This window comes from Tubulanus polymorphus, chromosome 7 (assembly GCF_964204645.1).
Source record: "Tubulanus polymorphus chromosome 7, tnTubPoly1.2, whole genome shotgun sequence".
Lineage (NCBI taxonomy): Eukaryota > Metazoa > Nemertea > Palaeonemertea > Tubulaniformes > Tubulanidae > Tubulanus > Tubulanus polymorphus.
Genome location: NC_134031.1, coordinates 1,125,178 through 1,138,757, shown reverse-complemented (window position 1 = coordinate 1,138,757; position 13,580 = coordinate 1,125,178). Strand labels below are relative to the sequence as shown.

General features: G+C 36.1%; 1 protein-coding gene across 1 annotated transcript in view; it reads right to left on the bottom strand.

Moving 5' to 3' along the window:
• The window catches only part of LOC141909380 (voltage-dependent calcium channel type A subunit alpha-1-like), a 129,623-nt gene that overhangs the window by 39,552 nt on the left and 76,491 nt on the right, over positions 1-13,580 (bottom strand). The window contains exons 29-34 of the mRNA XM_074799827.1: positions 12,928-13,088; positions 11,537-11,680; positions 10,181-10,382; positions 9,876-10,040; positions 5,733-5,843; positions 1,421-1,504 (exon numbers count right to left, since the gene is read on the bottom strand). Of these exons, the coding sequence (XP_074655928.1) occupies positions 1,421-1,504; positions 5,733-5,843; positions 9,876-10,040; positions 10,181-10,382; positions 11,537-11,680; positions 12,928-13,088 (867 nt within the window). The remainder of the gene's footprint in view (positions 1-1,420; positions 1,505-5,732; positions 5,844-9,875; positions 10,041-10,180; positions 10,383-11,536; positions 11,681-12,927; positions 13,089-13,580) is intronic.

Below are 13,580 nucleotides of genomic sequence, written 5' to 3'. Positions count from 1 at the left end.
TTATAATAATAATAATAATAATAATACATTGTATGAACACATGTTACAAATTCATCAACAAATAAAATTAGTCTTTTTGTTATAGTATATTTAGATCAAACAGCTGTATAACTCCACGCTCTCACACCCGTCACACACTTCAGTATAAAAACACCAAAAGTTTCCAGAAAAGTTTCTCCTTCGACTCATGATTTAAAGATACACACTGATTGGATACAGCTAAGGAAGCTCGACTGTTTTTTAAAGTGTTATCATTCGCCTAATGCATGCATATTCTAAGTGATAGTGATTTCTGTAGTCAATTATATTGCATCCAGTTCCAGTTACTGAGTTAACCGTAATTGGATCACTTTCAATGAGCCAACTCTGAATCAAATATTAACTCATAACTGTGGAACTGGGTACTTGAAAAGTATTAGTCACAGATTTTATTAAACTACTTAATTTAAGTGGTTCGTGGTTGACTAATTTATCTTATTGAAATATTCTAATTGTTATAATTGTTTAATCGCTTTCTGTGGAAGCTATTTTACGTAGACTCCGCCCACTTTGTGCCAATCAATCAAGCTGGTCAATTCAATTCAATCTTTATTGCAATGGAATGTTCATTTGAACTTCAACTAAAACATGGAAGGAGTTTACTGTTATTTTTCTCTATGAATCGTGAAGGATGAATTAAATAAACAGCAGTCATACTAAATTGTTTGTCTGTAGATAGAAAATAGAATAAAAGGTAAACAATTTCAAAAGCTAGAAAAAATCATGTTCAGTTCTAAGCTAAAAATTCATTTTGAGATTGACAGAACTTTTTTTCCGATTTTAAACTATTGCATAATAAGATGATACCCTGATGTAAATATATAAATATATATATGTAGATATTATCAAGCGGTGATGAGTGAAATTTGTATCAAATATGAAGCCATAACAGCAGTATAGCCATGGCAAATGGCAAAAATCGCGAATCTGAAAAATTACTGAATTTTAAACCTCGAGCCCCAAAAATATTCCAAATAATCAAATAATGATTATTTCTCAAAAGATGAGAGAAAAAGTCTAATAATAATCAAAAGCATTTTATAAAAGGATGTATAAAAAAGTAAAAATTTTAAAAATATGATCAATAAAATATTAATTATACTTATTTCTATGAAATTATTCCAAAACGTTATTTTACTTATTGGTTTTTTTTTTAAAATTCCAAATATTTTTCTAGTAGAAACAACTTTCTGATATTCAGATTTTAGTCATATTTAATCATTACTACGAATAATTTTAAATCATTTATTAGATATCCCACCTGAAATAGAAAGCATTCGTTACAAATAAATTGTCACGATTGGTGATCGCTTTTTTGTCAACGGAACACACAATAATTTGTCGAGTAGTAAAGCAGCCGTATCTGCATATTTTGACTAACCTGAAGTTCGGTGACGAGTACATCCGTTATACTGCCGATAACCGTGATGAAATCGAAGATGTTCCACGGATCTCTGAAATAGTTCTAGAAGAAAAAAAACGAACAAAACATCTGTGAGTTACGACGTACACCGAACGACACCGATCAGAATCGACGATTATTAGCGGCAAATTTACTCAGTAATCAATTTCATGCTTTTACACTGGTAGTCGACACATCACAAACATTTAGACAAAAAGAATATCGAAAAGACCTTATTCGAAAAAAAAACAACTTTTTTATCCAGGATTGAACCCAATAGAAGGAAGGATAGATGCAAGGTCATATATCTAACATGACGAAGATATTATTAGCCCGTAAATTTCTTTCATAGAAAATGACTTTGCTACCAAATGACTTTGCATCTAACAGGAATTGTCATCTATAAATACCAGATAAAGTTAGGAACTGCGTCAGATTTGAATTTTTGGATTTTCCCACATAATGACAAAATATATCATTATCATTGAAGGTTCTTGATGTCTGAATGTTCATGATGGGTAAACATCCAGTAGTTCACATGCTTTTGATTCGTTTTAACTTTGAATAAGCATCAATTACTTCAGAAAAAGCTTGATTCACAATTCTACATATTCATCGAAATTATCATCTTTTATTATGACGTTAACTTATTTTTGCTAAGCCATTCAATTTGCAAATTGTACTATTATTGTTCAGCACATTACGATGTGATTTTCAAAAACAGACAGGGAAGGTTGAGGAGATAGAGGAGGAAATACATAAAACATGGAAGATAATAATAAAACTCTTTACAAACAATACTAAATACCAATCTCTTACAACACATCACCAAGCATTTTACAAGTGATTCTTTATTTATCAAGAAAATGCCCGGGAAATACTTATTTGCCTCTTAGAACATGCACCTTTCACTCAAGATATACTGAATTTATTTAGAGAATTTCGTAAGAGATTTTAGAATTCTTTTTAGTTATGTTTAATAGAGATCTTTTGAGTCAAACAATTGGAAATGTTATGACCGAAAAGATCAGATCGATGCCGTTATTCAAACGTGTTTTAATAACAACTTCACATTTAAAAGCGTGCTCGGAGAAGGATCATTTCAAAATGGTAGAAAGCTATTATTAGTTCCATCACTTTTACCGAAATGTGGACTGAAGGGTTGCTTTTCATGTTTATTGATGAAATTGTATACTTTAATCACACATGCAATGTACAAGCTTACATGGGCGTCCAAAAGCTGCTTTTCCATACGTTTTTTTTGTTAAGGTATGGACAAATCTATTACGTTGGACATCAGTGGACAACATTCTGTTTGTTTGTCAGTTTATGGATTACAAATCGACCTTGAACGTTGGGATATTATTGTGGTCAAAAAAGGCAAAGGTCAGAAAAAATGGTTAAAGACCTTTGTAATAACTACAATAAGAAAGATATATGTATGATATATGAAATACCCTTCACCAGTAAATATAGAACAAACAGTTGGAAATGAATCAAAGTTTGCGCAAACATATCAATATACACATTAGAATGGAACAGAAGGCATAAATATATAATAAAGAAAAAAATATTTCATTTGTTTTTATTTTCTAATTTGAATGCCTGATGAATAATGCATATTTTTGAGCTCAAAATGTGTTTATTTCAATCTGATATAACCCTGAACCATTTTGAAATGGATTCCTAACAGGAAAATAATACGATATTAGTAGTAGAAGGCTTAGCATGCAGATAGAGTTATGTTCCCGGTGGAAATTGTGTCCGTGCGGGATTTAGATATTCATGGAGCCCACAATGATTTCCACTAGAACTTTTCGATGGACCACAGCAAGAATCCAGAATTAAAACATGCAAAAATCAGACAGCCATATACTAAAGCAGGTTATGATATATTCCTTATGAGTTTTTTTACTGGCTATGTAAGAGACACATGCTGAGGAAACTAGTAATCAATCGAATTTCCTTTCATTATCCAAAGCTTAGCAGAATTAACAATTCCATTCCATTATTTCAAAGTCTGAAGGTTTTCATAGCAGTTAGTAATATATACATAATACAAACTATAAACCCTTCTAGAAACGAAGGCTGCCTCTGTATATGACATCACAATCAAAACCAGATATTAATCACGATGATGTAATAGGGAGAAGTAACGAGGCGGCCATCTTCGCAGGAAGAGCATATACTACATGCCGAGAAATGGAACTGAATGAATTGGAAGAGAGAAAGAGAGAACATTCACAAAGACGAAGTAGAGAAGAGTGTAATGATATTGCTAACAGTGATATTTCCGGGAGATAGTTTTGATTATTATATGATATCACACTCCTCATTGAGCATGCAGTAGATTGTAAGAATTTCTGTATACGACGGCAATTTGACCAAGAACTCAGAACATCATTCAAATTGAAGAATTGTCGCGGCGGGTATTACGTAGGAATTAGTGGACAGCGAAGAACATTCTAATATCGATGAAATGATGTGAAAACGCATTCAATAAGATATGACACAGTACTTTTCCAGTAATTAAGTCAAACTCGCTGCTTAAGTCGTGGAAGTTGGGACGATCATCGTACTGATTACACTTAGTAGTAAATTGAATTGGAAGGGGTGGGGCTTAGGACTCAAACTAAGATGAGTTCAGTTATTCAGGACGACTTATCTCATGATGACTTGTGCAAGTTTGACTGTATCACTGCCATTTCAAAAGCACTTTTCACAGTACAATAATATCAAAAGGTATGCTGATAATTCATCATCAGTGAATTGTGTATAAATTGTGTCCAGCAGCGATTCAGTAAAATGTCACACGTTCTTCAGATCAAAAAGCCGAGATATTGAGACGACGAGACAAACAGAATGTTGAAACGCAAGATTTCAATAACAGACAACTTTCAATTGTCACACGTGATCTAGTATGCTTCATCAAATTCATGCCTTCTACGAGACTAATTTTTGAAATGGCCGCTCGCCAACTTTGAAACCGCGTCGATCATTTCAAAACTGTCGTCGAATTGAAGGCATAAAAAAATATATATAAATATATGAATATTTATATATCTGTAAATTGTTGCTTCGATAGTCTGGTCATACCCGTAGTCCAAACGCAATGAGCTTCAGGGTGCATTCGATCGTAAACATAATCGTGAATGCAATATTCAAATACGCTAAGGCCAAAGTGTATCGTTCAAATTTTGCATGGTCCTTAGTAGCGGGGTCTTGATGGTGCTGAAGCATGTGACGGAAAGAAAAGAAAAATAATGATAAAGATGCTTTAACCGTTTATCTGTGCGAGATTGAAACGATGACCGCATGAACTGAAATTGATGAACTCTCGCAGATGCAGCAGCAGCAGTGGTAGCAGCAGCAGCAGTAGTGGTAGCAGTTTTAGAATTACTGCATAAATCATTATCATGTAAGGAAACTTTGAACCTGGAGCCTGTATCAGAACCACGATTTTAGACTGAAGGCTCCAGTTGCACAGTTGTGACTTAAGACCAGAAGTTATCTATATATAAACTGTGTACAGAATCGATGGTGAAACAAACTCCAGGCATTATGAAAGTTTCAGAGATCAGCAAAATGTACAATAGTTCATCATTTCTAATCATTCACGCGGCCATCGTAACTGAAAACTTCCGACTACAGAATCAGAAGCTGTCAGTTCATTTGATTTGTAAAAAAATAACCGAATAAACACTGATAATAACATAGTTAGTGGTGCTAAATATAGAAAACCCTGCACCCGAGGAAAGAGACCAACAACCGACTAAACCCTAAACCACGGAGAAGCAATAGGGCATGAGGAGCCACCAAAACCACATGCTAAATCTCAAGGCACCCCGGGAGGTAGAAATCAAAATAGAAGGTTAGTTGGAGCCGAACGGTTGACCTTATAGTGAACAATGCATAGAACAGATTTATAATCTTAGAGTCATACCACATTAAGCAGAATGAGAGTACCAACTGTAATATGGTGTGACACCATGTACGGCAGTACCCACTGCACCATGGCGTGACACCATGTACAGCAGTACCCACGGCTACATGTGGCGTGACTATAAGCTCTTCCACGAAAATGCTTTGAGAATTGGACCACATCGATGGATGGAGTTGTTGTTGTGTACTACAAATAGTGAAAACGACAAATTTTCTAAAACGAAGAACATTTTGTAGTTGTAGTTGTTGTGCGCGTCTACACGAGTATCTGCCACGTTCTGTTCACACTAGGTCTAACCCTCTAGACGCTGTTTTGTGTTGTCGTGTTTGCGTACGGACGCAGGCTTACCCTAATTCCAAAGGCCATAAGCTTCAATATACACTCAATCGTAAAAAGTACGGTGAATGCGGTGTTTAGGTTTTTCAGCACTTCTCTGTATTGAATACTCGAACCATAGAACTATAAAGGTTTGAAAATAGACAATAATAACAAGTAATTTACATGTATAGAGTGACAACATAGTTCAAAAAATCATTACATAACGTGAAATGGTAAATAGACTACTGACTGGTTGGGAGCAACGCATACAGTGGGGACATTGAAGACAGGTGGGGCCAAAATATCCTATCACTACCGGTACTGGGCATCCACTCATCGCTAACACTCACCACTCGCACTGTACCTCATTTATAAAAACATTTAACCATCACCAGTAAATACGTAACAATCCCTCCACCACAATCATACATGAATATACAATTTCAAACGTACTGATCGTCAGAAATTCATGGCTCGAGATTTGATTTAGAAGAGGGTGGAATTGGGATACAAGTAAAGGTCGCCCCCATCCCTGATTGTTCACTAGAGCTACTTAGATATCAATCTTTGGTCCGTGGTCCTTAACATCGTGGTAGAAAGAAATTGAAACATTTTTACCCTGAGTAACTAAAATATAGGCAAGTATAGTATCATATGTAGGTGAATTCAACCCATTAAAATTGCAACATATTTTCATAGCACTGAAATAGAATAAGGGGACTTTCTTGAAATCTTTGGAAGGTTTGCAAAGAAAGACAAAAAGGAGATTTTTCACTGATCAGTAAGTTTGAAATTCACATAAAACTCACATTAATCTTAAAAATGAGTGATTAAAATTCGAAGAAAACTTCCTGAATTTTACAAGAGCTGCTTCTATCCGGTTAAATGATGAAATGTTGTTAGGAAATTGAGAGAAAATGTCAACGATCTTGAGACGATGAGTCAATGATTATGATAGTACACAACTCCTCAAGTACATGATGACTTTAAATGAGAACTATTGACTGCATTTGACGACAATTCAGATACTAGTAGTATCAAGAAGTATGCCCAAGAGCCTGGTGCCTGCCCAAGGGCCCGGTGCATGCCCTGAAGCACATATGCGCAGAAAAACCTGGCAAGCTCTTCAGCTCTGTTGATTGTAGCAGATATATATATATATATATATGCTTTAAACAAATGTCTAGGATTAGTTTTATATGTTTCAAACAATGAATACTGCAGTTCTTTGTCAACATGTACTGAGATGACGATACCGTTAATGAGATGTGATGAAATATACACATTGAATATATACATGTAAAATATATCGATATAAGAACAGACATTAATAGAAATATCAATCACTTTCCAACAATGTTTATATTGGCCGCCACCAAATAAAAAGACACTTAAAATAACAGGACAAGACAAAGGTTTAAAAATCTACGAGTTTGGATTATGAATCGTTATATATAGACCTTACTGTCTTATCTAATCGAATCCTCGCTTTAAAACCGCTTAACTCAGAATCCAAACTTCAACACAAAAACAACATAATAGATACATACACCAATTCAAGTGAATTTTACAAATGCTTAAAGTACACGTGATACCCACAGCATTTTTATAGAAACTGATTCTAGATCTCAACGCAGTAATTGAATTGGTCAAAATTTGTTTCACTTTGAAAACTAAATAACACATAGTTTCATGCATAAGAAGAATTTCTTGTCTCCGTCGATAATATCGAAATAAAATGCTTCAGGGACCAGGTAGTTACAATCTCGAGTTCTTCATATTTGAATTAGTTTCATTTCAAATATTCAACTATTCCCAACCACACAGCTATGCAACCAGTATTTCACTGATGTAATATGGCAGGAGACAAGAAATAAGTGCCAGATAGATTTTGTTTTTAAAACCAAAGTAGATTCATAGATTTAATCACATATAGAAATTAAATGCAAATTAAATGATAACTGTTACACATGCTTCTGATTACGGTCCATGTATTTTTCAAAAGTAAGGGATGTAAGTCATCTAACATACATCATTTTGTGATGTAAGTCATTGAAAATACATCACTTTGGGATGCATATAATCAAACATACATCATTTTGTGATGTAAGTCATTGAAAATACATCACTTTGGGATGCATATCATCAAACATACATCATTTTGGGATGTATATCATCAAACATACATCATTTTGGGATGTGTATCATCAAAAATACATCATTTTGGGATGTATATCATCAAACATACATCATTTGGAGATGTATATCATCAAATTTACATCATTGATTTAACAAACAATACATACATAATATACTGAATACATATACGTAAACTCCAAGGCATTACGACATTAAAAGGCAAAAAAGCACTCACATTCACAATAGCCTCGAGCGATGAACAATGTTTCCCAGAAAGATTGTGCATCGCTGATCGCACGACTACCCAATATAGCATTCAATCAACTTTAAAAAGTTTTCTGAATGATTCGTTTAATTTTGGCCATAATTTAACAGCAAAATTTGCCGATTTTTTCATCGCCGATGAAATTGTAAGAACTGGTGGTAGTCGTATACAGACGTTTGCTATTGAAATACAGACACACGGTTTCATCAGAGAAGGCAGGACGCATATCACTTAGTGAGAGGGGTAAACCAGAAGCTCCAGGTGCCGGGGGGCTTTAAACTTTAAACTACCCAACAATTAATGAGGACGAATCTATCGTGTACAGGGTTGATTTAAGGCAGTGATGGAATAATAGATCAACAGCTTACAAGCAAACAGCAGAATTCAGAAGATTGACTGAATGTATTGCGATGTTTTGCTGTTTTTGAGTAGTTGTAGGCGAGCTGTGTTCACCTGGTGTCAAATTGATAAACATGAAGGCTGGTAGTACTTTATAGGTTAGAAATCACGAGCTTCATCAATAAATGAGTATAGTTCATGAAGAAATAAGGCTATTATATGCAATAGTAGCAAAAGCTCATAATTTTTTCTGATAAAATTGTGTTAACATTCTGTGTACTACCTATCTGCGTGTTCATGGACTTGCTCTTTTTAGGAAAGTGTAAAATTGCTTTGTAAGCTGTTGAAATAATTCCGTGCTCCTCGTCATCAGATTTCATAATCAACTCATTGAAATTAATCATTTAATCATCGTTAATTCATCAAATTATAAAAATGTTAAGTCAAATCACATGTAGCGACCATGAGCTTTCTTCAGTAGAATGATCTTTCTGAACTTACAACTTTTGATCGGAAACTTTCGGTTCAACTAGCTTCAAAATTATGACAATAACATGAGATCATGGTCGCTATATAATCATTTTAAAACTGTCGAATTTGACAAATATGCACCACATAATAGTAACAACCAGAGCCGAGTTTCACAGATATGAAGGTAAAATAATCCCTGGGAACGTTTTGAAATTTCTCCAGTATTACCATGGTTTCTCTGGCCTGGGTTGAAGATTTATCCCAAGGGGAAACTTTGATACCCAGTCTTTGAAACCAAGGCCAGATTGAGGATTTACACCTACAGGTCACTTTGATACCCTCTATGAAACAAGGCCCTGTATACTCGAATCGGACATGAATTTCATCAATTATGTGATACAAATTTGACCGCTATATTAATTAACAACTAAATTAGTGGTTGAAGAACCCTGAATATAATCTAGCTCACTATAACTCAGGTTTCGTCTGCACTGATGGTCATTTTACACAAATATACACTTTATAAGCACTGAAAGAGACAATTTGTTAATTTCACAAAACTATCCTGTGATATACAGAATCAGTACTGAAGCTATTGAACTATATAGACTGTTCCTAGTTCAGGATCCAGTTTCATGAAAAATTGTAACTAAATTTTATTTTTGTCAAATTGCCATTGGTAACTTCAGTTTTTCAACATTTCAAACTCGATCGTTGTAAGTTCAAACTTTTTCATAAAACCGGGCTCTGTAGCGTATTACAGTCGAACATTCACGAAAACAGGTTCAATTGTTTCTGTTACCCATAACTACAAGACCGGACCCAGTTCAACAGAGCTACATAAGAAATGAACTGTATTCAAACTTACCAATAATCGTGGAACTGGGTCCGGGAATTTTTGGCCCTAGATTTGAAATCCAATCTTTTCTTCGAGAACCAAATAAATGGTTAAAACTTACCTTCATCATAAGTATAAGTGTATTGAGAGCGATCATAGTCATGATGAAATACTCAAACGGAGCTGATACAACCAGACGCCAGATTCGATATTTCAACGAATCTTTGTTTTTAGGCATATATCGACAAAGTGGTCGCGCGTTTATCGCAAAATCGATACATTGTTTCTGAAAAATGATTAAAAGAAAATAAGATCATCAGTTAAATTGGCAGACGTGGGTTGTGAGCTTGAGATGAGTTGTCAGCGCTAACTCTGATTCCGAGACAAGCTGCCGTTTGATTTCGAGAAGCAAGTTTCCTTTCAAACCTGATTTTTATCCAAGTCCTGATCGATCAGTTCATTTTCTCCTTGTTCTTGGAATGTGATGATGATCAACGCAACGAATATATTCACAAAGAAAAACGGAAACACGATGAAAAACACGATATAGAAAATAGCCATCTGCATAGCAGCTCCGGGCGACGGTCCTTGATCCTTCTCAGTGGCATCCATCGAATGCTGTAGAACCCTATAATCATACAAACACATGATGACATATCCATAGATATAGTAGACTCCGCTTGGGACTAACGAATGTTCTTCCAGACGAGTGAAATCTGGAGCAATCAGAGCGACGACGGATAGGGGGAGAATTCTTAACATTCAATTTCTAACATTTTGTCATGTAGGGCATGTGATAATCCAAGGCAATTCAGCCCTGTGGCAAGCAGAGTCAGGGGTACGTAATAATCAGAGACAGTTGTCTCTATGGCAAGCAGAGTCAGGGGTACGTGATTATCAGAGACAGTTGTCTCTACGGCAAGCAGAGTCAGGGGTACATGATAATCAGAGACAGTTGTCTCTATGGCAAGCAGAGTCAGGGTTACGTGATAATCAGAGACAGTTGTCTCTATGGCAAGCAGAGTCAGGGGCACGTGATTATCAGAGACAGTTGTCTCTATGGCAAGCAGAGTCAGGGGTACGTGATAATCAGAGACAGTTGTCTCTATGGCAAGCAGAGTCAGGGGTACGTGATTATCAGAGACAGTTGTCTCTACGGCAAGCAGAGTCAGGGGTACGTGATAATCAGAGACAGTTGTCTCTATGGCAAGCAGAGTCAGGGGCACGTGATAATCAGAGACAGTTGTCTCTATGGCAAGCAGAGTCAGGGGTACGTGATAATCAGAGACAGTTGTCTCTATGGCAAGAAGAGTCAGGGGTACGTAATAATCAGAGACAGTTGTCTCTATGGCAAGTAGAGTCAGGGGCACGTGATAATCAGAGACAGTTGTCTCTACGGCAAGCAGAGTCAGGGGTACATGATAATCAGAGACAGTTGTCTCTATGGCAAGCAGAGTCAGGGGCACGTGATAATCAGAGACAGTTGTCTCTATGGCAAGCAGAGTCAGGGGTACGTGATAATCAGAGACAGTTGTCTCTATGGCAAGAAGAGTCAGGGGTACGTGATAATCAGAGACAGTTGTCTCTATGGCAAGTAGAGTCAGGGGCACGTGATAATCAGAGACAGTTGTCTCTATGGCAAGCAGAGTCAGGGGCACGTGATAATCAGAGACAGTTGTCTCTATGGCAAGCAGAGTCAGGGGCACGTACATGATAATCCAGGGGAAATCTGCTCGGTGACAAACGCAGTCTTGATAACTCCAGTGTCACACATGTACTTACTGTGGCCAACCTTCTCCTGTCGTTACAGTGAATAACGTAAGCAAAGCTAAACCAACGTGATCGTAGTTGAAATCTTGACTTTTCCACATGCGATCTTCCACTTTCGGCGTATCGGAATTATCTTCATACACGAAATACTGCCCCCTAAAAATAACAATTCGTGCTCCGTAAAAACAGTCGCAAACAAACGAAAAAATTAGAAAGAGCGATTTTATGCGATCATTATTTTAAGTTTGATGGATCTAAGTTACAATAAAAGCGTTTTTTGAAGCGGTGTTGAATAATATTTGTTTGGCCGAATGCATGCGAAACATTGACTCTACATGGGTGAGGGGGGATAAAGCTAAAACACGGACCGTACACATATATAACTAGATATCCATGCATACAAACTTAACTAAGCCGAGATCGTTTTGTCACTGGTACAATGTTCACAGACTGTACGAAGGCCGAGTTGTTTTGATGGAAATGTGGCTGTGCGTTCCAAACATGAATGAATGAATTATGAATATCTTAAGGAGGAGGATGACCTGCATCGCTTAGAAACAGAGGTACAGAAATAATGAACAAGTCCTCGTAGTGTAAGAGATGCAGTTATCGCCAAAATAAGGGGATAATTCATCCTCAATTATTTGAAATACATGAAGTCGAGGGTGTTATGTAGAGCATACATAGTTCTTCTAAAGATAATTTGAAGAATCTGCGAGTCCGTTTTGTAATGATGATATAAAATCCAACACATTAAGAAAGGGAGCGGAATGATTCCTTGAGCTGTAGTTTACTAAACATTTCGACTATATCCTAATAGTTATCAGCAATACAAGACACATTTATAATCTAGAACAAAGAGACTTCTAGAAGACTATAAAGATGTTGTTAAAAGGGTAAATAAATACTAGCACAAGTACCGAGGTAAACATCCTGGACTCTGTTTATTCTTAGTGTGCATGGATTCTATATTACTGGGGTGTACGATATCATTTGAAGAAGCTGATAAAAATTGTCGGTGAACAAACTGTAAGAATTAGACTGTGTTTAAAGCAGTGATGATAGGAGAGTTAATTAACTGTATAGAGTTTAGAGAACTGTGGATTTAGTGGGTAGATTTTCACGTATTTTCGTTTCAGACAAAAATCAATATTCTTTAAAAATCACGAAGTAATAATGATACGATAGAAATTTGAAAGGGTTGAGCAAGCGACGGACTGCACAAAGAAATTCAAAGCCACATTTTTAACTAGTTGTGTGAAGAATCACATTGCGAAAACGAGAGGATAATCGGTAAAAATTTTCAATGTCGAACATTAAAGAAAAAAAAAAAAAAATTAATCGAAGCTTTTTTCATGAGCCGAAAATCTTGCGAAATCTGTCACCATAGTAACCACACTTACTGACACTGTTCTTCGGTGTCTTTTGATTGGTCAGTACAATAAAAGAATTTGCCTTCGAACAACTGGACCGCGATAACAGCAAAAATAAACTGGAACAGCATGTAAACTACCATGATGTTCAGTACATTCTTTACTGAATTGATAAGGCATTGAAATACAGCCTGAAATTAGACAAGAAACAACAAAATTGTATAAGAGAAATATCGCTCTAATCTCGCGCTATTTGATCTCTCGATCGAGAAGGTTGTCCGCAGATACGGCCAGGACATGAAAAGTAATTTTTTGTTGTTGTTTTAACATAAAGACAGTTATCAGTGCACAGTATGAGACGCACGCGGACACGCGGGCAGGCGTCGTAGGTCGCAGGAGACAACCTGAAAGCAAAGTGTATCAACCTCCACCAGGCAAAAACATCATCAACTTTTACAATCGTAATCACACACAGACGACACTCACAGCAATTACAGCTGCATCTTAAAACAGATGAGGACAGTGACCAGATCGTTCTGAGGCTCAAAATATTTTTTTGGTGGAAAATTAGGCACAAAGACATTCTTCTGAGGAAGAGCTTATGCATATGCAAATATACATAACATATGCATGTACACAAATACATAACAAATGCATGTACACAAATACATAAAATATGCATG